This window comes from Doryrhamphus excisus, linkage group LG3 (genome assembly GCF_037039965.1).
Source record: "Doryrhamphus excisus strain RoL-2023G ecotype Guam linkage group LG3, RoL_Dexc_Guam_v1.1, whole genome shotgun sequence".
Lineage (NCBI taxonomy): Eukaryota > Metazoa > Chordata > Actinopteri > Syngnathiformes > Syngnathidae > Doryrhamphus > Doryrhamphus excisus.
Genome location: NC_136359.1, coordinates 22,165,335 through 22,192,214, shown reverse-complemented (window position 1 = coordinate 22,192,214; position 26,880 = coordinate 22,165,335). Strand labels below are relative to the sequence as shown.

Below are 26,880 nucleotides of genomic sequence, written 5' to 3'. Positions count from 1 at the left end.
CCTGTTCTTATCAGGGGTCAGATAAGCTCATTTCACAGGCCCTCACCTCCACTGGGCTACCAAAAGGGGACTCTACACTGACAAGATCCGACCTTCTTCCCGCAGTGTTTGTGGTTGAAAGAAAGTCAAAGAAGGGATGCGAGTTGTTGACTGAATCTTTCTGGCAGTTGCGGCGCAGCCAAACCATGTCGTCCTTAGATCAGCCAAACATAAACGAGACAATCTTGATATTTTTGAAGGGGAGTATTTTAACTGTAAAGGGAGTCGCAGTCCCCGTCCTTGGGCTCATAACAAGGGGCGGATGAAGAACACAGCATTCCAAGACAAACACTTGCTACCCACAGTAACATTTGGTGGTGGTTATATCATGCTGAGGGGCTGCCTACTTGTGTTTAAATAATTATTACACACTTTATGTAAATCCTATAAACTTCATTCCACTTTTCATCTATCACAGTTTTTGTCTGCTATATGATATATTTAACTGGAACGGCTGATCCCAACAACTAGTGATTTATAAAGGAAAATTATCAGGGGTGCCTAAACCTTTTTCATACACTTTGCAGACTATGAAACACTTACAATAGAAAACCATAGACCTTCTACACAGCTTCATAATTGAAGTGTGTCCAAATTGCTGTTACCGATGTAGAGAAATACTAATAACTATGTCAGGTTTTGATCCAGGGCATCTTAATGAACACCCCCAGTGCATTCCAGTCATTATTTGGAGACTGGAGATACTGTATATGCATGCAAAATTTACACATTTAAAGGAGTTACTTTGTCATGCTACTGACACACAAACACATGATTACACTCCCACATACTGTGCACACAAGTTGTCCCTGAACACATCGCTGCCCAACATAAACACGAGCAGGGCCAACTTCTCGCTGCAGAGAGTATGAGCGTGATTCATTTGCTGTACTCAGTTATTATTGTGAGTCCATTAGTAAATCTGTGTTTTTAAAGAGGTCACTGGGCTGATTCGCCTGGAAAACCTGGGACTCAAGCACCACACCTTGTCCGGGCCCCGAAGTCATCTCAGACTGACATTCCTTGAGCCAGATACCGGCTGGCAGCACAACAGAGCATTCATAATCATCCCCTTTTCATTTCTCAAGTATAATCCCCACCGAGTTTGAGCCTTTTCTACTCCTTGCGTCACTTCGGTTCTTGTGTTTACACAAGGTTTGCATCGCTTTCTCCTCCTCTGGAGGATTGTGCGTTAGTCGTGGAGCTTACTACCCGGCATGTGTGTTTTTGAACGTGCACCTGAAGGTTCTGCTCTTCACTGAGGCTGCTACAGCTCAGGAGCTGAGGTGACAAAGACCCGGTGAATGTCTGACTCACAGATAACTGTCAGCATTCAATGGGCTGGATTAGGACAGAACGAAGAACCGAGCAGACCCTGACATGTTGACATGTTCTACTAAGTGCATTTCAAGGTGGATTTAGTTTAGTTTGCTCCATTGTAGAAGGGGCATATGAGTTACAATTGCTAAATGGAGCTGACTGGGATGAACTTTACTCCTGCTGTCTGGCTTTGGACTGACACTGGCTGTGGATCCCGAGGAGGTTCAGGAGTTTCAGAGGGCCATCCTTAACTAAACAAACATACTGGAATTTCTGCTATTGTTGGTGAACAGGGTTGAGTGACAGGGCTGCATAGCAGAGCAGCCTGTCAGCAGAGACGAGTCGGGGTCAAAGTGTGACCACCCCTGGTTGACATGGCTTCATGTGAAGACTAAGCCGTGTAGCGCGAGTTAAGATCACCTGTACTAACGCACAGCGGTGTTTTCATTTTGCACATACGATGGTGGAATTTGGGGAGAAATTTCGGAAAATAATAACAAGCACTTGTTGTTTCATATGTGCGATTTGAAGTATCAAAGTATATGAATGTCTACTTGTGGCTTTACTGGGAATGATGACGGAGAATATTTATTGCAAACTCCTTTCCAGGAACTCTAATAATGAAAAAGTACTGCATGTCAGCCCATTTTTATTACAACTGGGGCGACCCTGCAACAAGTTTGAGATCCATAGCTTTGTATTCTTAATGTAGATTCAAAGAATATTATGTTGGAAAGACCCTTTTCTATCAAAAATTGATTTTTGTCATATTTTTGTCACAACTTCTTAATGCAGGAGATGAAATCTATGACCACGACATCTGGACTCTCTTTTGGTCCATGATTCAACATAGGAATTATGAACAGCGTTCCATGCTTAATAAGCACTGAACATTTGACTTTTTAGTCTATTTATCCTTTCAGACATAAATTACAGTCTTTATTTTCCCACAAGCTCAATGACAATGATCGAGTCATGGGCCCAAAATATGTATGCATATAGCAGTTCCCCGCTTATCATGAAGTTTACCTTCCCGGGACCACACACCCAAAGGTAGGTTATCACTTCTGTGACTACGGCGCAACCGAAATGACGCATATTTTAACTGGACTACACGGAGTATGCTGGTATAGAAATAAACATTTACACTCATATACATGCAAAAGGACACTTTTAAATAAAAAGTATAATCCGCAAGACATGCTGGGTGTGAGCTTCCCAAATCAGAAGGGTTTTCTGCCAATACACTGACTAATTATTGAGATTATGAGCACAAAAGGGCAGGTTTTCCCCACAAATTAAGTATTATCTTTTGATCAAAATATGGCGGATCCAATGTATTTTTTTTTTAGTTTTGCATTCCCTTTCGAAATAAACACAAATAGACTTAGATTAAGTATTAAAAAATAACTAATATGCGTTGTGTGTTGTAGTCATGAAGAACAGCAGCCATCAGTGGACATCACAACTTTAACATGGACACTATGCATCCACAGTGTTATTACTTACATACAGTATAAATTATATATAAGAAAGTTTGCAGAGTTGGCGGCCAGGGGACATCAGCCCAGCACTCCCCAGTTTTGGGTTTTAGTGCAGGTCATCATTAGCTGGCTATACCTGAAAGTTGAACCCTGATCCCCTGTGTTGCTCAGAGGAGGCTTCCTGCTCAAGTTATAAGATGGGAGAGACTAATCAACAATGTCTAATAATCATTCTGATTAAAAGCAGATATTTTTTCATGATGTGCACATGAGCAGGAATATTTTTCTCTGTACAGGAAGGAAGAACAACAAAGGGGAAGTGGAGGGTAAAATGTAAACAGACATTACAGTTACCCTGATGGACTGAATGACTTCCCTTCCTTTGCCTTGCACGGTCTCAGAAGTGCCTTGTTAAGGGCAGGAACATCGACTCCCTTGGTCCACCGGCCATCCACATCCATCCAAAACCCACTCACCCCCTGCCGTGCAGCACCAGAGCATGTGAGCCCTCTGTACTCAGAGTGATAGAGTCAAGCTGTTCCAGCTGAGCAGAGGTCAGGGTCCTTCAGTCAGCACCTCGGTTTGGAACAGAGCACACAGGAACCCCTCCGCCCCCCCCCCTTACCCATCCCTCACCAGCCGAGCTGAAACTCAGCTCTTTCGCTCCCGGACTTGGTCCAAATAAACCTGGTAGCCCGCTCTCTCTTTTTTTTTCGTCTTTCCATCTCCAGGCACGCTGTCACTCCCCTCATCAAGCTCATTAATCAGACTGGACAGATTAGACATCACATCAAAATAAACTGCAACCATCAGCCTCCATTAAGGTCCCCAAATTTGGGTAGCAAGCCCGCCCCGCTGCTCGTCCGCCTAATAACCTTACGTTCGCTTGAGGATGTCCAGTTCAGTCAGCAGGTTGAACATTTAAGGATTCTGGTAAATGCTTTTATCTGCTATTTTGGCTTGATTGATATGTACAATTTCGCTTATCTTAATGGTGATGACTCTTTAAGCGCTGACCTTGCATCCATGTAAACACACAAAAGATAACCTGTATCACAAATCCAGTCTTTGCTCCAACTTCAGCAAAAATCTTATCAATTGTTGGAATTAAATGAATGTAGGTTAGATTTCATCCAACGCATAACTTTACTTAGTCTAACCCACACAAAACATGAGAATTGACAGACAACACTGCCACCTTTGGGTATGACTGAGAACTACACCTGCTGCAGAGCTGCTGGTGCAGTGATGCAGGGTGTGATCAGCTTGCAGATGTTTATCATCCTGTTCTATTGCTTCATGTCCAGTCACAATAAGTAGAAGTAATACTGGACCTTCTGAAATCATACGGGACGCCTTCTACCTGGTCAAGTCTTTCCTGTAGGACCGACTGACAACTACGGACTGTTTGTGTCCGTCCATGGGAAATGGGGAGGTTTCGCTGCAGCGACAGTCCCGAGGCCATCCATCAGTGTCATGGAGGGCGAGGCGTAAGGGGTCTATGGTATGTGTCACATTCAAGACTAATGGACAGGAAGCACAGCCACAGAAACAACAATATTTATAGAATATATTTTCAGAAAAAAACTGCTCTGTTTCTTGCACTTTTTTTTTATCAACACCTTCAGAACCGGATTTAATCCTGATTTATGAGCGTGCGCCTCCAAAAGACACAAACATGATTTTGTCCACTTTAAGTCTAATACAGTGGAACCTTGGTTTTCATTATTAATCCGTGACAAAAACAGAATTGTATGAAAAACGAAGCTAAACTGTTCATAGCTGACTTGCGGTTTTGGTTGCTCTTTTGTTTAGCTAATAGGATGCTTACCAGGAAGGATGTTTTATAATAAAAACATGCAAAGAACAGAGTTGGACACACGTAATATATTAATAACACAACAAGATGTGCGCCATATTGTACACTAACTGGAGAATGCAAGTACAACATTAACCAAAAACACGCTAACTGGGGAGGATGCTAACTAAGGTTCCACTGTATCAATGATGAATGAAATGGATAAATGAATTTATACCTTGATTGAAGACTCTTTTTTGGCAAAAAAAAGTGGAGAAGGAGGAAGGGATAGGAAGCCACCTTTGTAATTTGTGAATTCTTTCTTTCAACTTTTTGTCCCCATGGCGAGTTATTTTGCAGTTGCACTCAATGTAATTTATTTTTTTTTAATGTACGGACAGTGCGTTACCGACATGCAGTATGCTTTGTTTAGGCACTTGATTTTAATTTAATTTTTTAGTCATACAAAAACTACATTTTGATTGTACACTGAACTTGTCAATAATATCCTATTTATAGTCAACTGGCTACCTGGTCTTACTCTGAGGGACTGGAAGAGCATGATGAGGGTACACATGGAGAAGAAAAGTATACGAAAAAAAGAAAGAGCGGATCAAATCTAGGTTATTATTTGGACCAGACTAACCTTTTTCTACCCTGTGTGCTCCACGTTCAGAAACCGAGGGAACTTAACCTCAGCATCCGGTGACAGTGGCATCCAATCCGGAACGCTTTGTAATATTGACCTTGACGAGCTCCTCAGCAGTTGTCGGGTGGATGCCCACTGTCTCTAAGAGATGTGAATACGTAGCCCCACACCTAGCACACACAAAGACATACTATTTATCATCGTCATGTCACATGATACAAACAGTATAGCGGTCAACTTACTGGAAGCCCATAGCAAACCCCTGGGTGACCTCTCCTGCATTTGAACCAGTGAAGTGCAGACCCAGGATCTTCTGGACGCCATCCCGCTCACATATCACCTAAGAGGGCATTATGATTTGTCAGAAATAATAAATACAATCATACGATTTGATTATGGTTACAGAGGGAATCCAAAAAAACAAATAAAATGAAATAAACACTTTGTGTTGTGACGTTTCGTGGTTTCATACGCACTTCCATAAATTATTAACACTGTACAAAAACAATAATAGAACTAGTTAAGTGTGTTAAAATACTTAATTTTACAATGGTGGAGGACAACGTCACTTTTGTTCTTTATAGTTAACTTATTTCTCTTTATTGTCTCCCAAGAGAGAAGCATAATCTTCTAGTTGCTAGTGCATCAAATAAAAGGAAAGTTAACTTAAATTAGACATCAGAAAATGCCCTGAAAATGCTGCTTGAGCACCATGACCGTGACCATGTGACGTTTTCCTAGAAATGGACGGTGATAAAAAAGCAACATGTGAACATAATTGAGACTGCTTTCTCCCAATAAGCCTGTCCCTCGCTCCCTTGACAAATGCAGTTATTAAAGAGGTTGCACTCTATTTTGTTTCATTTAATTATTGTATTTAATCATTTTATTACTATACTTTATGTCCTCCATTTGTTCTGTGTACAGTGTGAGTGACTTAGGTGGTCATTTATGATTAAGTTCCAACAGAACAGAACTTATTATTACCGTTTTCAATACAGTGTAAGCAATTGAATCCAACCTTTAAGTAACACTGGCTTGCATCACGCTCTGCAACAGTGAATTCTAGCGGCTTGTAGAAAGCATGGAAAACCTGCAAAGAAGAAATTCCGTGTTATGTCTCAAAAACAGTCGCAAATGGCCGTCACATTATATTACATTGTGCTGCCCGTCATGTGCACCGTGTCGGGAAGCTAAATCTAAGGAAGCTAAATCTAAGGGGCTGGTACGCTGAACAATCTAACATAACCATTTCAAATACAGGAAGTGAAAACGGAATAGAATCTGTAGCTGGACTCCTTTTTGATACTGAAGTATCTTCCACTCTACAGTGAAGAATTTATACAAGAACAGATACAACAGTTAGGTTACAGTTAGGAACCGACTTCAAATTGTCCATAGGTATGAAAGTGAATGTGAATGGTTGTTTGTCTATATGTGCCCTGTGATTGGCTGGCGACCAGTCCAGGGTTACCTCGCCCCTCGAAATCTTTCTGTGCTTGTTATTGTGTGTAGCTACTCTATAGAAGTCCACAAAGTGCACATTAGGTACCTTTTGAATGCAGCAAATTGTACCTCAGCAGTTGCAAAGTGAGTACTAATAATACCCACATATTGTTGAGGCTGCATGAGTGCTTAGCGCACAGGCCATACAGCTAGGAGACCCGAGTTCGATTTCACCCTCGGGCAAGAGATGGAATCGAACTCAGGTATCTCTGTGTGGAGTTTACATGTTCTCCCAGTGGGTACTCTGGATTCGTCTGGTTGTTTGTTTATATGTGCCCTGTGATTGGTTGGCAACCAGTCCAGGGTGTACCCTGCCTCTCGCCCGAAAACAGCTGGGATAGGCTCCAGCATGCCCGCGAACCTTGTGAGGATAAGTGGTAGAAAATGAATATTGTTTTATTTGTTTTTCTATTTAGACCACACATAAGCATAATAAAGAAGTTGTGATGTTCAGAGTGTCTGTGAATGCACCTTGCGGTTTTCTAGTGACAATGAGGACGAGCTGACTAGACATTTTAGTGAATTGGAGATACATATACGGTGTTGGTGACTGCTGTTGAAGTAATTAATTAAATATAAAATGGTTAATGCACTATTTTTTAATGTATACAGTATACATTAATATGTATTTTATTGAATGAAGTAACTATTTGACCCCCTACCAACCAATAATGATTGTGACCCACACAGACTGGTTATGAGCCCATAAAGCACACAAATGATTCCTGTCCCTTCAGCAAAGGCTTGGTGGGAAGGAAACAACAGTTAGCAGGATGAAATCAAAATGGAAGGAATGCACGATAACAGTCATTGCTCTACGGAAGATCTCAGGCGTAAGGATAATTCCGAGAAAAGTACCAGCTCACAATTTGGTGATAGGAGATTGCTTGGTTGGAATGATTTGAGATCCTGCAGTATCCGTAAGGTCTCCCTGTTCAAGAAGGAACATGTACAGGCCTGTCCGAAGTTTGCCAGTGAACACTTGAATGATTCAGAGAAGGCTTGGGAGAATGTGATGTGGTCAGATGAGACCAAAATTGAGCTGTTGCTGTGTTTGGAGGCAGAGAAATTATGAATAAGACCGCAATAACCATCCCTTACATTAAACATGGAGGTGGAACCATCCATGTTTGCGGCTGTTTCTCTGCCAAAGATACAGGAAGACTACAGTGCACTGAGGTCAAATGGAGAACATTCTCCATAATCTTGAACAAGAACCTCCTGGCCCCAGCTAGAACAATGATGGGTCTTTCCCATTGTGGATGGGTCTTTCAGAATTACAATCAGTGACAAGCAGACAGGGGAGGCAGGTCAGATATACATTACATAATTATATTCACAGTTAAATTCCAGATGTCTTTTTTTAATACATAAAGAAGTGATAATGTAGTGTAACCATATGGAGATGTAATGATGATTTTTCACAACCATAAAAAATAGTGATCGTGAATATAAGAAACAATAAGAGGGATAAACATAGAATGACACGTTCAAGACTGTTCTTCCTTGTATTTTGCAGATATAAACTGCTTGTATTGTTTGTTGAATTCTCTCATCCTGGTGCAATAAGATCCTTACTCCGTTAATAATCCATAATTTGATTCCACACACTGAAATGCTGTGGCTTTTTAACATTGTCCTCCCATATAAGTGTTGCGAGTTGTAGAACTGTATTGTATTATGCATTATTTATGCATTAGCTTTTTTTAGTAGCTTTTAGCATTATTTTAATATTTGTGCAGTCTGTGTCACTCTGTCCCCGCCCCCTGACTGCTGAACACCAGTCACTCATTACATTGGTTGATCCGGGCATGCACTGCGGTCTCACCAAGAAACGCAGCTTTCTGATATGATGTTTTAATTGTTCCCAAATATTTTTTAAGCATTTATTCAAATTAATTATTCATAAAAAAGTCATTATTTGTGCCGTTCTGATTACCGTATTTGAGTTCGGCTCCACTTCTAATACAGTGGTATGAAAAAGTTTGGGTACCCCTGGTCATTTTCAAAATTTTACTTTAAAAAAATCACTGGTTGTTTGGGTCATGTAGCAGAAAAACACACTGATGTATGAGAAGTGAAATGAAGTTTAGAGGATTTACAGAAACATTTTCACAAAAATCTTTTTTTTTTTTTTCCCTTTTTTGTTGGAAACTGAAATTTTGCTGAAACTTACTTACCTACTACTGACTACTAAAGTCCTTGTAAACAAACCTTTTTTTCTGATGAAAGATGAAAGTCTAATCTTTCTTTTGGTGTAATAATATTCTATATGCCCTAAACATAAAGAGAAGGCAACAAATGATTGGCTAGATTGCCTCAAGAATGTCAGAATTTGGAGAGTAGACTGTACCCAAACACCTTCTGAGATGTGCACAACTGGTGACCAACTACAGGAAACATTTGACCTCCGCGCTTCTTTTTGCCACCTTCTTCATCAAAAGTATTTGCTCTGCAGAATTGGCTAGCTGACAATTTGATCAAAGTAGGGAAGTTTACCGTACTTCTTGACTTCTCAGGCCACCACATTATTCAGTAATAATCAAGTATTGGTGTCTGAATATATTGTAAGGACAGCAACTACATTGCGGTAGAATGGATAGATGGATATGTAGTATTCATTCACATCTAGGATGTGTTATTATAGTGTTCCCTTTATTTTTTTTGAGTAGTGTATTTCCATTGTGACATCCATCCATCCATTTTCTGCACCGCTTATTCTCAGAAGGGTCGTGGACATGCTGGAGCCTATCCCAGCTGTCTTCGGGCGATAGGCAGGGTACACCCTGGACTGGTCGCCAGCCAATCACAGGGCACATATAGACAAACAACCATTCACACTCACATTCATACCTATGGACAATTTGGAGACAGCACAAAAAATAAAATAAAAATGTATAAATGGCGGATGTAATGGTAGCCGAGTGAAAAGAAAACATATCCCAGTTGTTCGTTAAGTTGTCAGATTTAAAACTCCAGGCTGAAGATGTGTGTTTAATGTATTTAATTGAAGACGCGAGCATGCTAACACAGGTCTGGAGGAGCACGCAGCTGTGGAGGGTTGGGGGTCGGGGCGGTGCAGCAGCTCCTCCTAAGATCTAAGCGTACCTGTCATCACCTCACACACACACCTCAATCAGGCCTCCTGCTCGCCTGTCAGTCACAACCAAGAGCCCCACCTTGCTGGCTAAAGCATTTATTCACTTTTGTGCAGGTGTTGGCTAGCATCTGGCACACTTGCTCACGGACACAAGTTATTGTATATGCATCCATTTTCAATGCGGCTTATCCTCACAAGGGTCGCGGGGTATGATGGAGCCTATCCCAGCTGTCTATCCCTGGACTGGTCATCAGCCAATCACAGGGCATATATAGATTACTGTATATAACATTCATTCATTCATTCATTTTCTACCGCTTTTTCCTCACGAGGGTCGCAGGGGGTGCTGGAGCCTATCCCAGCTGTCTTTGGGCGAGAGGCGGGGTACACCCTGGACTGGTCATCAGCCAATCACAGGGCATATATAGATTACTGTATATAACTGTTTAATTATTAATGACACAGGTTTTCTGCAAAAAACATAAATAGGTGGCTTATTCCAGACACTAAATACAACATTTTAAAAAATCTGGATATTTGTGTGAATCATAAATACGCAGGGATCCACTGTTTTAATGACTGTAAACTTTCTCTTTTAATAATAAAAAGAGTAATAAGAGTGATTGCTTACCTCTATATTATCTTTGCCATGCCTACTTTCAGCCTCCTCCTCTGATAGGCCCACACAGCCATACTCCAGAGGGGTGAACACCGTTGTTGGTACCTGAAATATATACAGTCTCACATAAACGCACAAACAAACACAGACAGGATGTAATGATGTAGTATATTTGACTTGAAAGTACAACTACAGTAAATTAATTAACACATCTATACAGTGTCAATCAGAGCATTAACAGATCGTAAAGGATACTGCTGATTAGTGTATCGTTAAGAAAAGGTGACGTGATGTGTGTTTTTTTTTTTGTCTCACATTATCATAGTTCATGAGCGCTGTGCTCCGGCCAGCAAGTCTACGAGCGAGGAGTTTTCCAGCTTTGATGGCCGTTGGGGTCAATTCAGGACGACCCTAAAACAGCAGACACCTTGTCTTATTACAACATACATGTATGGTTCCCATTGTAAACTGTACATTTTAACTGTCTAACACAGACACATACAAATCTCTTCAAGGTTTACGGTGTATTGTTCTGGATGTGAGCCAGAGCAAATAAAAATACAGACAGCGATGCACACAACACAGGCATGCTGAAGTAGTGCAGGAAATAGTAGGGCTGCGGGGCAATTTTAAAAGGCATGACTAGAACCTGTTAAATTTCCACTTCACATCCTGTTGCCCAAAACAACTCTGCAACTGAGCGCACCATGTATGTGTATGCGTACTCACTAAATGTGCCAGTAAATGTTTACACACCAAATAGCTTGCGTCATTTTAATGCATTTCTTGGCGCTTCATTTGACAGTCGGAAAAAAAACAAAAAAAAAATGCATCAGTACAACTTGAGCAAGGTATCAAACATTCCGCTTTTTAAAAAAAAAAACAAAAAACAACAGAAAAAGCTCTCCTGCTGCTGCTGTGACAAGATGACAGACAGACTGCGGTAAAGCACAACGCATCAAAGCAAGCTGTCAATCAAGGGAGACTTTGAGTGTGTGTGTGCATGTGTCATCATGAGTTCTGTGAGACAGGAAGGAAGCACACAGCTGTTTGTGTTAAAAAAGCCACACCGACATTATAGCCGCTGGAGCTAATAGGTATTTACATGGTTCAGCTTGAATATAGTGCCGTGACACTGTAAGTGTTCTCACAGAGGCCCACTCTGAGAAATGATAGGTTTCATAGAACACACACACACATTTACACTTAATGTGACAATCATGTCCCATTAAACTTCATCTTGGGATTGATAATTACTTTATTAAGTAATAAAAAGCACCTAGATGTCTGGAAAAGATTTTTCTCAGTTTATACACTTCCTGTTACATCCAGGTCACAGCATCATCTTCAGACAGAGGAGCAGTTTGACTATCAATGCCTTTTCCCGTTGACACTTTGTCTATTTTTTGGACTTTTCCTCACACACTGGGTACTCTAACAGAGCTTTTGCCCAACCAAAATCCTGAGAAGATAATTTTTCCACCATGCCAAGATGCTTTGCAGCACAACATAGGGAGGATGATAAAAAACACACACAGGACTGGACTTATTACCTTATACAATAAAGTCTCGTTATATCGATATTTTTTCCGACTCCCGACAATATCGATATAACTGGACTGTCGATATATCCGATCCTGCGCCGAACAGCATTAAAAGTGGGCAATAATGCACTCGACATTGTTCTATAGTGTAGAACAATGTCGAGCAGCTTAAATCAATCTTTGCTTAAGGATTTCAATACCAAAAAAGAACACGGCGTACGGCTGCTTCCAGTCAACTTTATTTTTCACACTTCCACCACCAGAGCACAGCACACACAGCGATTCCCGCACTTCCTGGTTCACAGGTCATGCTCAACCCGCCCCACATAGCTGGCCAATGAATACAACACAATTAAATACATGTATTTGTACGCTTGTGTCTTCGTTGGAATAGGTGTGTATGCTATGTCAGTTGGTTCTTCTGTTGCAGGCATGTGTTTGGCCAGCTATGTGGGGCGGGTTGAGCATGACCTGTGAACCAGGAAGTGCGGGAATCGGTGTGTGTGCTGTGCTCTGGTGGTGGAAGTGTGAAAAATAAAGTTGACTGGAAGCAGCCGTTCGCCGTGTTCTTTTTTGGTATTGAAATCCTTAAGCAAAGACTGATTTAAGCTGCTTTTGTATCGATATAAGCAGACCAAATTCGCTGGCGGGAGATGAAAAGGGCACCGTAGTAACCGGATTATCATAATAACCGTGTATCGTACTAACGGAACTAATTATATCATAAAAGACTAGAAATGAAAATAGTATCGTAATAAGCAGTACTTCGATATAACCGATATCAATATAACGAGACTTTACTGTATGTATAATTATTAGACATCTAATATTACATCTAAAATATAAACATATATGAAGATAGCGAATATTTGCCTTTAAAATAAATTTAGTCTATAACAGAGTGAGATTTTCGAGTATATTTGTCAGGTTTTGCAGCTAGTGCAAACAGCTATTTCTCTTTCTTTGCATTATTAGATTATAGTAGTTATGAGATGATAGGCCGTTATGCATCCAATACTACTCTATAGACCAAAAAATATGTCCATTGGTGTTGGGTAGTGTTCCAAAATGTCATTTATTTATACCTAAAAATAATTACACATGTATCAGACCATTTTATTAATAATATACAATAATTTGTAGAATTAAATCCTTGTCAGTTGTATGCATAGCAGTTGGGTATCAATAAATCTGTTACTTTCACATTAAAACGTATTATTATATCTCAGAATATTATAGTAACATATCCAGATACACATTTTCTTAAAAATGACAGATGGTCAAAACTAAATTATCTGATACAGGTGCGTCTCAATTACTCAAAGTCTTTTTGAAAAGTACACTTATTTCAGTAGGTCAATTCAAAAAGTAAAACTCGCTAATAAAATAGTAAAAAGCTATTAAAACCAAATGTAGTTATTCAGAAATAAAAAAAAAACTGTCAAAAAGCTTGTAAGCTATTGGTTCACACTTTACAATTACATCATATAAAAATAAGATGTATACCCCTCATGTTGTTGCTGTTAATATATACAGTAATTCCTACCTGGCCGATGTCACCAAAAGCGTAGATGTTTGGCACAGTGGTAGACTCATCAACCCCCACAATTATTTTCCCTGTCTTCTTGTCGAGTTGTACTCCAAGCTTGTTGAGACCCAACGCTTTAGTTTCTGGAGCTCGACCTGCAGTCCAGAAACAGAGGGAGAAAATTGCATAATATGCAATACTTGCAGGATGCATGATTATTATTAATTTGTGTCTTCCTGAGTGAAACCACTACACTGACCAAAGTCATCAAAAAATTACAATAAAGTAATAAAAAAAAATTGTTTTATAATCATACTAGAGAAGTGTGTTTCTGTTTTAGCATTTGCTACCAAAATGACTTCTGATTAGTTCATAAAAGAAATTATTATCTGATGCTATCATCATTATAATGTCAACTTCCATGAACACAACCGGACTATTAAAGAAGCCCAATCCTCAACTGAAAGCAGGATACCATGATGTCATTTGTGACACTTTCTCGGGGGACAGTTGACTGAAAATTGTCGACACGGAATGTCTGTGGTGCAGAACTGACCACATACCTCTACCCCCCCCCCCCATAAGCATTCGAGGCAGCATAATAAACACCCGGCTCTGAGGTACACATGTAGATGCTATCAGAAAGAAAAAAACAACAAACCCCTGAGACCCTTTTTCCTGGCTGGAGCCAAAGAACAACGTTCTACCCCAGACTGGGAGACAACAGGGATCTGTCTATCTACTCCACAACATGGGTGGTTGAAAGGGAAAGAAGAGAAGGGAAAGAAGGAGAGTTTGGCAGTAAGACGCTTTCCCAAATATGCAACTTCCAAATATTTTCCTGACTCATTAGACAGTGTGAAATAGATGTAATGATAAATAGATCATAAACTTTGTTTTACGTTTGGTTTTATAAGCAAGGTTCTTCAATACAAATTGAATATGGTGTGTTTAAGCAATTTTTTTTTCACAGCAAAGCTCTGAAAGTTATTTTGCTTAAACTGAATCAAACAGACAATTTCATATGAATATGAAATGTAATAAAACCCTTCACAATTAACTTGGTACTTACATTGCATTTAAAAGAAAACAAGACCAAATTGCAAATTATTTTTTTCAGATTAAAATTAACAAAGCATTATTAGAGCTCTGTAGACATGACAAAACACGACTATAGTCACATATTGCGCAACTGCAGGGTCTTGAGACACATGCCAACTCGCAAACTAGCCAAAACTTACCACTTCCACACGGATAGGGAGGATAACTATTAACAGTTATTTAACCTTTAACATGAACATTAATCAAACGTAATAATACGTTTGACGAATATGAAATGTAATAAAACCCTTCACAATTAACTTGGCACCTACATGAAGAGGTTTATTTTTTTTATCTATTTATTCACCACATTATTATTATTTTTATTATTATTATTTATTTTACGGGAGCCAGGCAACGACATTTCATTGGCAATTTCACTGCTGTGTTATTGTGCAATGACAATCTATCTATCTATCTAAGTTTAATATATTTTAAGGAAGACTTACATTTTTGTTTACTTTGAGTTACAACAAGCAAACGGCACCAATTCATTGAAATGGCCCTACTATTTCATTAACTTGTTTTTTTTACTCTGTCACAGGATTATACTATATTAAAAAGGCAGCAAAAATAATGATACCATCTTTTTTCATTCCACCCTACACAGTGGGCCTTCCTGTCTGCAGCACCACTCAGAAGTGACCACATTGTGCGTCGAGGACACAACAATGGCTTGGTTAGAGTGCACGTACATGCAGACATAAGCGCACACACACACTGACAACACAACTGAACAATGCATGTTGTGACATTTGCAAGGAAGCTTCCAGACGGCTAGGCTAATTAGCCAAAGCAAATCATCAGGAAAATCAAAACCGAGCACTTATCTGATCAATTAAATGAACAAAGACAAATGGGAAGCTGTTTTTCTTGGAGGAACAGACAACACAAGATGCCAAAAAAAGATTTACGATGTATATCAATAAGAAATTAAATTAATGTGTAGCATGTAAAATTTATTAAGATGTAAGTATACCGCTTGCTGTCTATTCAAGTTGATTGGCAGGCAATCACAGAGTGCATATACTGTAAAAACGACCATTCAGAATCACTTTTACAGCGGTGTGAAAATGTGTTTGAATCCCATGTTTGTCACACTTACATATTTTTTTTTTATATTAGTCAAAGATAATAGAACTGAACACAAAATGCAGTTTTTAAGGTGGACCTATTATGATCATTTTTGTATTGAGTTGTGTACTCTTATAGAGCAGCTACACACAATAACTAGCACAGAAAGCGTTCTAGTTTTTCCAGAATCTGCACCTATTCAGCTGTATTTCTCTGGATTTCGTGGTTCCTGCTAAAACGGTCTGTTTCCATTTCACCTATTCATACTATAAGTATACTGTAGTGTGCATTGAGGCGGAAAAGTCATATCCACTGTCTGCCTGTCCACAGGAAGTGGAAATGTTCTGTTTCCTGGTGGTGCTACGGTCACACCTGGACAAGGTCTTTAATAACTCCACAGAGGCCCAGAGGCTGCCTGGCCTCGAGTGTAAGGTCACAGTAAAGGGAAGTGGCCTTGTACTCACAACTCCTGCATGCAGGGATCAAAGAGCCAAAGTCAAGTTCCAACTGTTTTCTCACTAATATGTTTTGGTTATGGCGGCACGGCGGTCTAGTGGTTAGCGCGCAGACCTCACAGCTAGGAGACCAGGGTTCAATTCCACCCTTGTGCATGTTCTCCCCGTGCATGTGTGGGTTTTCTCCGGGTACTCCGGTTTCCTCCCACATTCCAAAAACATGCTAGGTTAATTGGCGACTCCAAATTGTCCATAGGTATGAATGTGAGTGTGAATGGTTGTTTGTCTATATGTGCCCTGTGATTGGCTGGCCACCAGTCCAGGGTGTACCCCGCCTCTCACCGGACAGCTGGGATAGGCTCCAGCACCCCTAGTGAGGATAAGCGGTAGAAAATGAATTAAAATTAATTAATTTTTAATCATTTAGATTATCTGCTTGTCTTTGGATTTCTATTGAATTTAACTGAACCCATTAATTTTGAATTGACATTATCTACTATGAGAAAACTGCCAGGCTTTTGATTTTCCTTTTGCAACAAATTAATAATTAAGACCGAGGTACCAAAACTCAAAGTCAAAAGCAGAAAGGAAACATAATGATCAAGGCGTTTCATGACAATACTCAGCACTAAATGCAAATATTCGCACCAACGGCCTCACACTGTGACGATGTGGGAATTCAGACACAGGAGGAAATGGCAAACGTCATTTCAGCTGCAGGGTCACGTACATCCTTGTTACTGTCACACGCATAGCGCACCGGCCCTCTCTCACTACACACACACATATGTATACAGTACTCATAACTGGATAAGCTTTGGAAACTTTACAAGCTTTTACAATGTAATTAATTCAAAACTACGCCCTGATGTGGGGCATAATGGGGGATGTTGAACGGTAGATTTTTTTTTAAAAAAGGGTAGAAGTGGATGAAAAAAGCTGGCACAGAGAACGCGGCAGACAGGGATGCTAGTGACAAATGTAGATTGGTTTCCGCAGAGTTGGCATGAGCAGGAAGACCGACAGAGGGAGAACAAAGAGGGGAATATAGTGACCTGTGTTTGGGTGCATCCTGCTCCTCTCCACCCACAAAGACAGTAAGCCATTGCTAGGTGATTAACATTTCCCCTGACCATCCCCATCACTCAGTCTTTATTACTTTGTTTTTAACCTTGATTTCCTATACTATCTGCTGATAATGCACTCTTATTGAAGATGACAATGAAATAGATGATGGCAACAAGGGGAGAGCAGGTTAACCAGTCATCTTTTTGATGGGTGCACATGCTACTTTCACAGGAAATCACTGTGACCTATGACATACACTATAAAAAGTTAGTTGATATATAGCTGTTGGGTGAAATTTCAGGATGATGGAGAAATGCACTATAACCTTTACAGGAGAACTTAATTTGACCTCTAAAGATATCTAATCTTCACTATTGCAGTACTTTTAGAGAACATGCAGTTCTCTAATGTCAAGGTGCTGAAAAGGTAAATTCAAAAAAATGAATTATTAGCAAAATTTAATATTAGCAAAAATGAATTATTCTTCTTAGATTCTACAATGACTATATCGCTGTGGCGTTGTTAATATACAAGTCTGTTATGTAAATTTAACATGGTTTTTTTGTGTGTGAGGGCTTTAGCGTCACAATACGTATTTCCCATGACGTTCATTGTTAACTAGCTCATATTAACTCATTTTGTTGTGGTACAATGCACAGAAAAGTGACAAAAAATTTATGTTTCACATAAGGGATGTGATTGATGGACAAAATTCAACTCAAAAAGTGCAGTTCCCCTTTAAGTATTGATGAAAAAAGATGCTATAGTTTAAAAGTCATTCTATCATGAGAAAAAACATAAAACATTTTTGGGGGATGTTACAAGAATGTCAAAATATTATGGGAATACAGTAATGATTATGAGAATAAAATAAAATAAAAAGTGGGAAGGGACCTCTGGGGGCATGGGAAACTGTCAGCGGGGACTCAAGAAGCTTTCATCTTAGTGCAGATCTCCAACATACACAAATCTATAGTACTCAACATGCAATGTGACTGTTGAATATGCGTGTGTGTGTGTGTGTGTGTTGGGGTGTGGGGGGGCAATGACATGAAATAATTGGGATTAGCGGATAAATCAATTTTCAACTCAAAATGGTCCTGGTTTGATCCCTGGCTTCAATCAATACGATTTTGATGACGTCCGCATAGACGCAAGTACACTCGCACAAAATATACACACTCACCGACTGCCCACAAGACAGTGTCATAGGTGTCCTTGTGTTCGTTGCCTGTCATCACATCAATCCAGATTACTTGTAAGGCTCCCGATGGGAGTTTTTCAACACGCTTCGGGATGCACTTCCATGCAAACTTGGTTCCATAAGACTCCATGTAGTCTGTGACTAATTCTGCCATTTGCTGTTAAAACCAGAAAAATACAATTATTATCATGACATTAAAAATATGTTGTTCATGGTACAGGAAGTAATACCTGATCAAAACCCCGTAGGGCGATGCTGCGGACCATCACGGTGGTGTCCAAGCCAATGCCTGTGAGGAAGCCTGCACACTCTAGAGCCACATCTGAGTGTCGTCAGTTTAGGGATTGCAATATTTTTCATGCATCAAAGTGCAGCAAAATGTTACAAACTTGCAGTGTTGCATATTAAATACCAGCCCCACCAAAAAAACACAGTCAAACAGTAGCGAGCTAAATACCAGTTAGTGGGTCATTGAATTTGGAAAAATGTCACTTTGCGATAGTTTGGCATATGGGAAGCATATGTGTTTTACACTGAAAACAACACTAAAAGGTTCTTCAGTATGGCTCACTGACCTGAAAACAAACACTGCAAGGCATCCATGCTACACTGCACTCATGTCAAGAGGTACATTTAAGTTAATTTTACAACTGGATAACTTCTCAACTGACTACCAGTGATTATTTATTTATTTGCTACAGTAGTTGGCAAAAGGATACAGCTAGCTCCCACCACAAGCCTGTAAAATACAAATACAAAGATATCATTACAATTATGACCAAATGTGTGTATAGCAGTCTTATTATATAGTGCACAGAAATAACAGAAAAAGAGAACACAAAGTTAAGCAACTGCAGTATTTATGGATATGACAAAAGCTTTTGATACAATTCATCACGACATCCTAATTACAAAATTAAAAAGGTATGGATTCCGGGGTTTAGCTCTGAATTGGGTCAAAAACTACCAAGCAAAAAGGAAGCAGTATGTGAAGTTAGGAGAAAACACACCTGCAAGTTTAAATATAAGGTGTGGAGTACCACAGGGGTCAATACTGGGACCATACTGATCAATATTAATGACCTCCGTAAAGACCACCTTGAATCATCACTATCATGGTAGAAAGGTTTGAGTGCCTAAGTGGACCTAGGAGCTATGTTGTCCGGGGAGATACGGCCCTGACAGGGTCTCCCAAGGCAAACAGGTCCAAGATAAAGGGCAAGACCAGATTCAGAAGACCCAATGAAAAAAACACAAGTGGAAGGACCTCGCCCAGACGTGGGATACTGAGGCCTCACCCAGTCCAAAGAAGCCACAAGGAATTGCCCCACTAAAGTCACGCCACCCGCAGGACCAAGTAAGGGTCCGGTTCAATGTGTTTTGGGAGGTGGTCGGGGGCAGACACCTGCGCGACCTGGTCTACGGCGGCCAATTATAGTTCTTGGGACATGGAATGTCACTTCTGTGTTGGGAAGGGGACCCGAACAATTACACTCAACATAGTCTGACATACACCATGTTCGAAAATAAGGATGTCCGCATCTGCACTTGGCATCAGGACACCCTAGGCCACAGGTCTATGACCGACTTTGCAGTCGTATCATCAGACTTGTGCACGCATGTTCTGAGAACGTAGGTGAAGAGATCACCACCTGAGTTGGATTAGATGGTAGAGGAGGATGCCGGATAGACCTGGGAAGACCCAAATGTGGCTTTAATCCCGGTCGAGGAACACTGGACCTGCAAGTATACTGGAAGGTACAGGATTGGTGGCACGCTACTTCGTGCCATTTGGTCCCCGTACAACTGGAGCAGGAGCCTGGTTTGCATTGCCAGCAGTAAGTCAAGCCTGTTTCCGAGGAACGTTGGCCTTCTACATCCTCTTATACACTGGCAGAGTTACGATGCCATCTACTGTACAAAGTTGTAATAACAATCTAAATCAGGGGTCTCAAACTCAATTTACTTGGGGGCCACTGGAGCTCGGGTCTGGGCGAGACTGGGCCGCATCAGGTTTTCAAAAAAAAAAAAAAAGCATTTATTAAAAACAGAAAAATGAATAAACTTTGCTTTGGTTTCGATTTTCTCGAAGAAAAGTTCTGATAAAACATTCCACTGTTCTCAAATATCTTACTTTTTATTTTTCTACACAAAATAAGATGAAAAATAAATAAACAAATCAAGAATAAAGAAAATCAATCAATCAGTAATGAATAAATAATAAATATTAATAAGTAATAAAAACTTAAGAAACCACATATAGTTGGTGGGTAAACAAATTTTTTTTTCAGATTAAAATTAACAAAGCATTATTAGAGCCCTGTAGACATGACAAAACACGACGATAGTCACATATTGCGCAACTGCAGGGTCTTGAGACACATGCTAACTCGCAAACTAGAGAGCTAGCGACGTAAACGGTAGCCTTCAAGTTATTTCCTTTAAACTTAAATAGCCAAAAACTTACCACTTCCACACAGATAGGGAGGATAACTATTAACAGTTATTTAACCTTTAAAATGAACATTAATCAAACGTAATAATTTTTTCTGGGTACATGATACCATACAGCATCCATATCAAACTTGCGCGGGCCGCACTAACATTAAACTTTCATATCAAGGCGTGGGCCTCAAACTAGTGTCCTGCGGGCCACATTTGGCCCGCGGGACGCGTGTTTGAGACCACTGGTCTAAATTCACGGTCTCATTATGTGTTCATGTGTGAAGGCGAACGGATAGCGCCAAATAAATCTGGCATGGCAGACACTGCTAAAAAAAACATGTTTTTAGGAGCATTCTGGGAGCAGACTAGTCCGGCTTTCCATATGTTTGGTCCACACAGGGATATCATGCAGGTGTACTTAATGGTGTGGCAAAGTTAGTGTGTGGTCCAGGTCAATAATATGACCTAAAATCCATGGCTATAAGAAGGGTTAACTGCTACCATTTCAAGTAATCCCTGCAGATTGGGTGTGCCATGTTTAGAGCTCAAGTCCACATTTAAGCTATTGAGTGAAGCCCATCACCTGCATGCAGAAGGCCCCACTCTCACTTCCTACTTCCATGTACCTGACAGCTCAGAGTGCCTTCAGCAAATCCTGTTCTTGTCATGTCAATGCTCCATGTCCGCGTGTCGGTGTAATGCACAGTTGCACTTACCACTATTGTGCGAGGCTTAAAGAAGATCAAGTAGAGAGCTTCAGTTGGATTCTACACTTTCATCAACCAGAAAACATCTCATTTCCCCTACCCCGTCATCCCCTCATCCCCACTGTGTCTGAGTGTATTTCACACTGGTCCACAGTCCCTACAGCTGTCCAACTTCTAAACCCACTGACCTTCTTCCAAGAATGGTGATTTAGGCATGCATATTGTATGTGGATCATGTGAAGGGAAGAAAACTGTGCCTATTCCGGTATGTCCATTTTTCTGTTATACTTGGATTATTTCGGGCTGCACGGCGGTCGAGTGGTTAGTGCGCAGAAGCTACGAGACAGCTAGGAGACCAGGGTTCAATTCCACCCTGGAATGGAAATGTTTCCCTGTGCATGCAAGGGTTTTCTCCGGGTACTGCGGTTTTCCTCCCACATTCCAAAAACATGCTAGGCGACTCTAAATTCCATAGATATGAATGTGAGTGTGAATGGTTGTTTGTCTATATGTGCCCTGTGATTGGCTGGTGACCAGTCCAGGGTGTACACCGCCTCTCGCACGAAGACAGCTGGGATAGGCTCCAGCACCCCCCCACGACCCTTGTGAGGAAAAGCGGTAGAAAATGAATGAATGAATACTTGGATTATTTCAATTCCGTTGCCATTAGTTGTGAGTTTCTCAACTATCAATACGTTTGTAAGATGATCTACTCCTCTAGGGTACATTTTCAGAGACTGACTGGCACGGGCTCGGGTGTTTTGTACTTCTAGCCGGATGATAGCAGTGGCTTCAGGCCCAGGGCCAGATCTGTCACTCAGGTGCGTATGTGCTGCAAGGCCTATTAGACACCCATCCATCACTCACCTGGACTTCCCCTTCCCACACCAACCCTGACCTCACCTGCACAGATGACAGCTCTGTAGCACAACAACCTTGCTGGTGCGTGTGTGTGGTGCCAGTCTTCTGGAAGAATCTAAAGCTATTGAATACCTTTCCTGCCCCCGGGGTGGTAGACATGTCTCATCATACTATGAAAGGACTTTCGGAGCTCAAGTGGCATTTCTGAGTGGTTCATTTTGGTCTATACACAAACGTTTGTGAAACTGTTGAATATTCTAGTGGTAATTGTTTTAGACATGTTCCAGTGCACTGGCACTGTATAAAACATACACATCAGATTCTTGCTCTTATTGCCACCAAGTGGTAGAAAAGCTCAATAGCAGACGATGTATCACATCAAATTGTAGTTAAAACAGCAAAAAACATGCCAAGACAACACATTCTTTTACGTGCAGATATTCGGCATTCAATGAGAGTTGTGGCACTACTGTAATCAATAATACACACAAACTGCAAAGTACTAAAAAGTACAGCAATACTGGTCCAACATCAACGTACACTGTATCTGTCACCATGATGCAAACAGGACTCGGGTTCACCACAACTAGTCACTGTCTGTGCTCTGTGCCAAGAGGAATTGTCTAGGATAGACCAATTAACCAGGTGATGACAGGAGCTAAATGGCTGGATTAAAGGCCTTGTTCCGAAAAAAGTCAGGATGCTTGTCACTAATCTGAATCAGGAAGGTGAGGACAGGCTTACAGGAAGAGAAGAAAAAAGTGATATGTCACCGATGCGTGTTAACAGTGTGTGACGGCGGGATGTGGCATGTCAACAACTGAGGTGATGCCATGGGTATCATCATCATTAGGACTGCACATGTTTTTGCCAGTGTTAAAATACATTCATGACAAAGTGCAACAATACAATATGCACCAGTTCATTCCATAATTACACTAATAAAAATTGGTTGGATGTATTTACTAATTCTTTGAAACACTTTTGGAGATGTCAGTCAATTCATTGGTAAGAACTCTGGTGGACATTCCTGCAATCACCATGCCTACTGAGCAATATCTGTGACATTGTGCTGTGTGATAAAACCGCTCATTTTGGTGAGACCTTTTACTATAGCCAGTGTAAGGGACTTTTTGTTCAATGTACATTTATAATATGCTTACGTTTTTCCAGGTGATTCCTTTAGCCAGAATATGTCGTCACTGGTGATACCATGCTCCATTGCTCCAGGTATCTGCAATGAAGTTAAAGAATTGTTTGCTCCTAAAAAATTAGCTCTCTTTAGTCTTGTTAGCGTGCAAGTAGAACACTTGTGAGTCACCAAGCTTAACGTTGACTAAAAAGATATCCTGTCATTGACTGATGGCAACTATGATACTAACATTTGTGGGGAATTTGGGTCGTCCACCTGTAGCAATCACAATGTTCTTGGCAGTCAGGGTCATCTGCATGAAAGGAAGACGTGAAGTAACAGTCATTGTTCATATCCTTGGAAAAACAAGGAAATGTCAGATAAAGAAGGCAAGTGGCCTCTAAAGTATTTTCACAAAATCCTTTCAGGGCAAATGTTAGATTCGTCATTCCCAGCAGGTACGTTAGGGACTATTTCATTTTTATTTTACAAGCAGGAATGCATTTTACTAAATTTCATTCAGTGCAACATTTATGTTATTCACCTTAATATGGAAATAAATGTATTGCTGAGTTAATAACCAACCTCTTTCCCTGCTTTTGTTAGTGCTTTGATTGTATGTTCATCTACCAAGCTTCCTTTCATGTTCAGATACTTCACCTTCCTGCAAAAAAAACACACATTTGTATGAACTTACATATGGTATACATATATACATTGGTAAGTGGGTAAACTTGTGTTTTGTGTCTTACTGTAAGATGAACCTCTGACCAACAAGTTGCATAACAGAGGGTACAGCATGGCGTTTCTGTATGCAGTAACAGCTGTATAGTTTCAGGAAGTTCCAATACTTTTGACCAGTAATTTAATGGCTTGAATTAATGGTAATGGTTTTATTTCATTTGAACATGCATCAGATTACAATTGAATGCATCACATAATCAGTTCACAGTTCCACATGTCCAAAAGGAGTAGGAAGAAGCAAAGCTTATTAAATCCTACCCCTCCATCTGGTACTTTTACAATCAGTAACTGTTACATTTGTTCACTTCCTGCTTTCTTAATGTAGTTTTTTTTTGTCACGTACCAAAGTACGAGGTGATATGAGCATCCAATGCCATAATGGGTACCATAGTAAGTGTCAATATAGTGATATATATAGCACATCATGACTGGTTCAAGACTCTTCATCCTTGTATTGTTTCTTGAATTGGCTCATTAATATGTTGTAATTTGTTTGCTTCTCCCTCCATTTTTTTTCAAATGTGGAAATATATGTACATTTACTTTTGAATGCTGAATCGCAAATGTGCGGGGCTCTACTGTAGTACCTGTATTATAAACAAACAATGAGTGTGATTGTTATGTATGTATGTGACTGACTTGTCCTGAAGCTGAACACGGTGACCCCAGTTCAGAGACCGAACATGGTTCTGAACCGCGTCGGCCATGGTGGCCCTGAAAGCACATGAGAAAATTACAACACAGATTACACAGAAATACTGCCAAAATATCAACAAATCATTCATCACTGTTACCAAACAGGTCACAAAAAAACTGAGCTCTTACACAGAAAACTTTGTATAGTGACTGTACAGTTTTACTATCTTGTTAAATTCTGGCGTTTCATCCTTATATGTACAGTCAAGGAAAAAATTAGACCACCATTGTTACTTCATTGTTCATTTTAATGCCTGGTACAACTAAAGGTACCCTTGTTTGGACAAATATAACCGTGGCAACAAAAATACTTCACAAGAGTTTATTTTTTGGCAGTACAATGTTATAGTTATTAATGTAAGACCCTGTGATTTTGGTTATTATCATGAAGACAATGGAAGTTACTAGATATCAGCTCTTAAATTAAACTCTTCTAAGCGATTTTTGTCATCATTATTATATTTCTCCAAACAAATGAACCTTTAGTTGTGCCAATCATTAAAATAGATTGATAAACTAAAGAAACAAGGGTGGTTTAATATTTTTTTCCATGACTGTGTCTATTCCAGCACAGGGTTGTAGTTCTGCAATAACGTCACTAGATGGCACTGTTCAGTCTTCAAATCTTACCAGTCATGTGAAATTGGTCCTGAAATCTGCCAACCATACTTCCTGGCATCTTTGATTGCAGTACCAAGCAGAGCCGCCTGGTGCATGAGCTTCTTGGGTATGCAGCCAACATTAACACATGTGCCACCAAGCCCCCACTTGGTGCCTGGACGGAAACACACAACTCATTTCATGCATTTAAATTATATTTGAAGAAGAAAATTGTACAAGTACTCTACTCTCAGGGACATTTAGCTTCTGGATGAATATTCAAGATGAATGTCAAATGTAAATATCTCTAACAATATAGCCAACATTTTGTGAGCGGAGGAATTAGTGTTGTGTTCACCTTTTGCAGAGGGCTCCACATAATCCAGAACAGCAACGTTCAGTCCTAGTTGTGCAGCTGTTGTAACACAATACACAATACATATTACTATAATGTTACTAGGCAGATGCTGATGTGCATTATGGCTCCTTGACTACACTTCTCACCTTCTTTGGAACAAGCCAGTCCTCCTGATCCCCCTCCGATGACCACCACATCATAGTCATACTTGCCTGCATGACGGATAAAAGTCAGTATCAGTATTGGGAGTCGAAAATATAAATAGCTACTCAACAAGAGCTGTGGTTGCTCACTATCTGGCAAAGTTAGTCACAAGCTCAGCCCTCAGCCTAAACATTCTCAACGGCGCAAACACTACAGAAATAAATATTTGTCATTTGTCACACTTAAATCAAATGTGTCGTTTGAAAGACACTTTCGAGGCAGATTATCAGCAATAAATACAAATAGTAAAAAAAAAAGTCCGACAGAGTTTGTTTGTGATTTAATTTAATCAATTACCGTTCTTACTTTTGTACTTCTTACAAAAGTACCGTCAATAAAAGCTTTATTATTTACTCCGGCACACAACACACTGTTACCTGTCACAGATCTCGTTATAAGACGAGTCCATTTCACCGATTTCCACCTGTGCCTGCCTCTACAGAGAGCCGCCATGTTGTTATTATGAAAGGAAGGACCCCGTCTGTCTCTGTGGTGTTCAAAGAGTTGCCTGAAGAAAATTAATTTTATTTCCGCGGTCATATTCCCACTCAACTAAAATAAAAATATCTACTTGCCACTGATTATAAAAAGTTTCAAGTCAAACACCAGCATGGATACTTTACTTACGGTAATAATATTATACT

General features: G+C 40.1%; 1 protein-coding gene across 2 annotated transcripts; it reads right to left on the bottom strand.

Moving 5' to 3' along the window:
* Positions 1-528: 528 nt before the first annotated feature.
* txnrd2.2 (thioredoxin reductase 2, tandem duplicate 2) lies at positions 529-26,790 on the bottom strand. 2 transcript variants are annotated; one of them, XM_058070307.2, is made up of 17 exons: positions 26,566-26,790; positions 26,179-26,244; positions 26,033-26,089; positions 25,705-25,849; positions 25,018-25,092; positions 24,220-24,298; positions 23,885-23,947; positions 23,666-23,736; positions 19,209-19,228; positions 18,720-18,811; positions 18,472-18,646; positions 13,606-13,742; positions 10,831-10,926; positions 10,528-10,620; positions 6,312-6,383; positions 5,533-5,630; positions 529-5,460 (listed from the first exon to the last, which is right to left on the bottom strand). In XM_058070307.2, exons 1-17 carry the CDS (start codon positions 26,774-26,776, stop codon positions 5,337-5,339), a joined length of 1,674 nt encoding a protein of 557 aa, XP_057926290.2. In that variant the 5' UTR covers positions 26,777-26,790; the 3' UTR covers positions 529-5,336. The 2 variants fall into 2 exon arrangements, with proteins under 2 accessions (XP_057926290.2, XP_057926291.2); XM_058070308.2 differs by having other exon boundaries at positions 26,614-26,787.
* Positions 26,791-26,880: the final 90 nt, after the last annotated feature.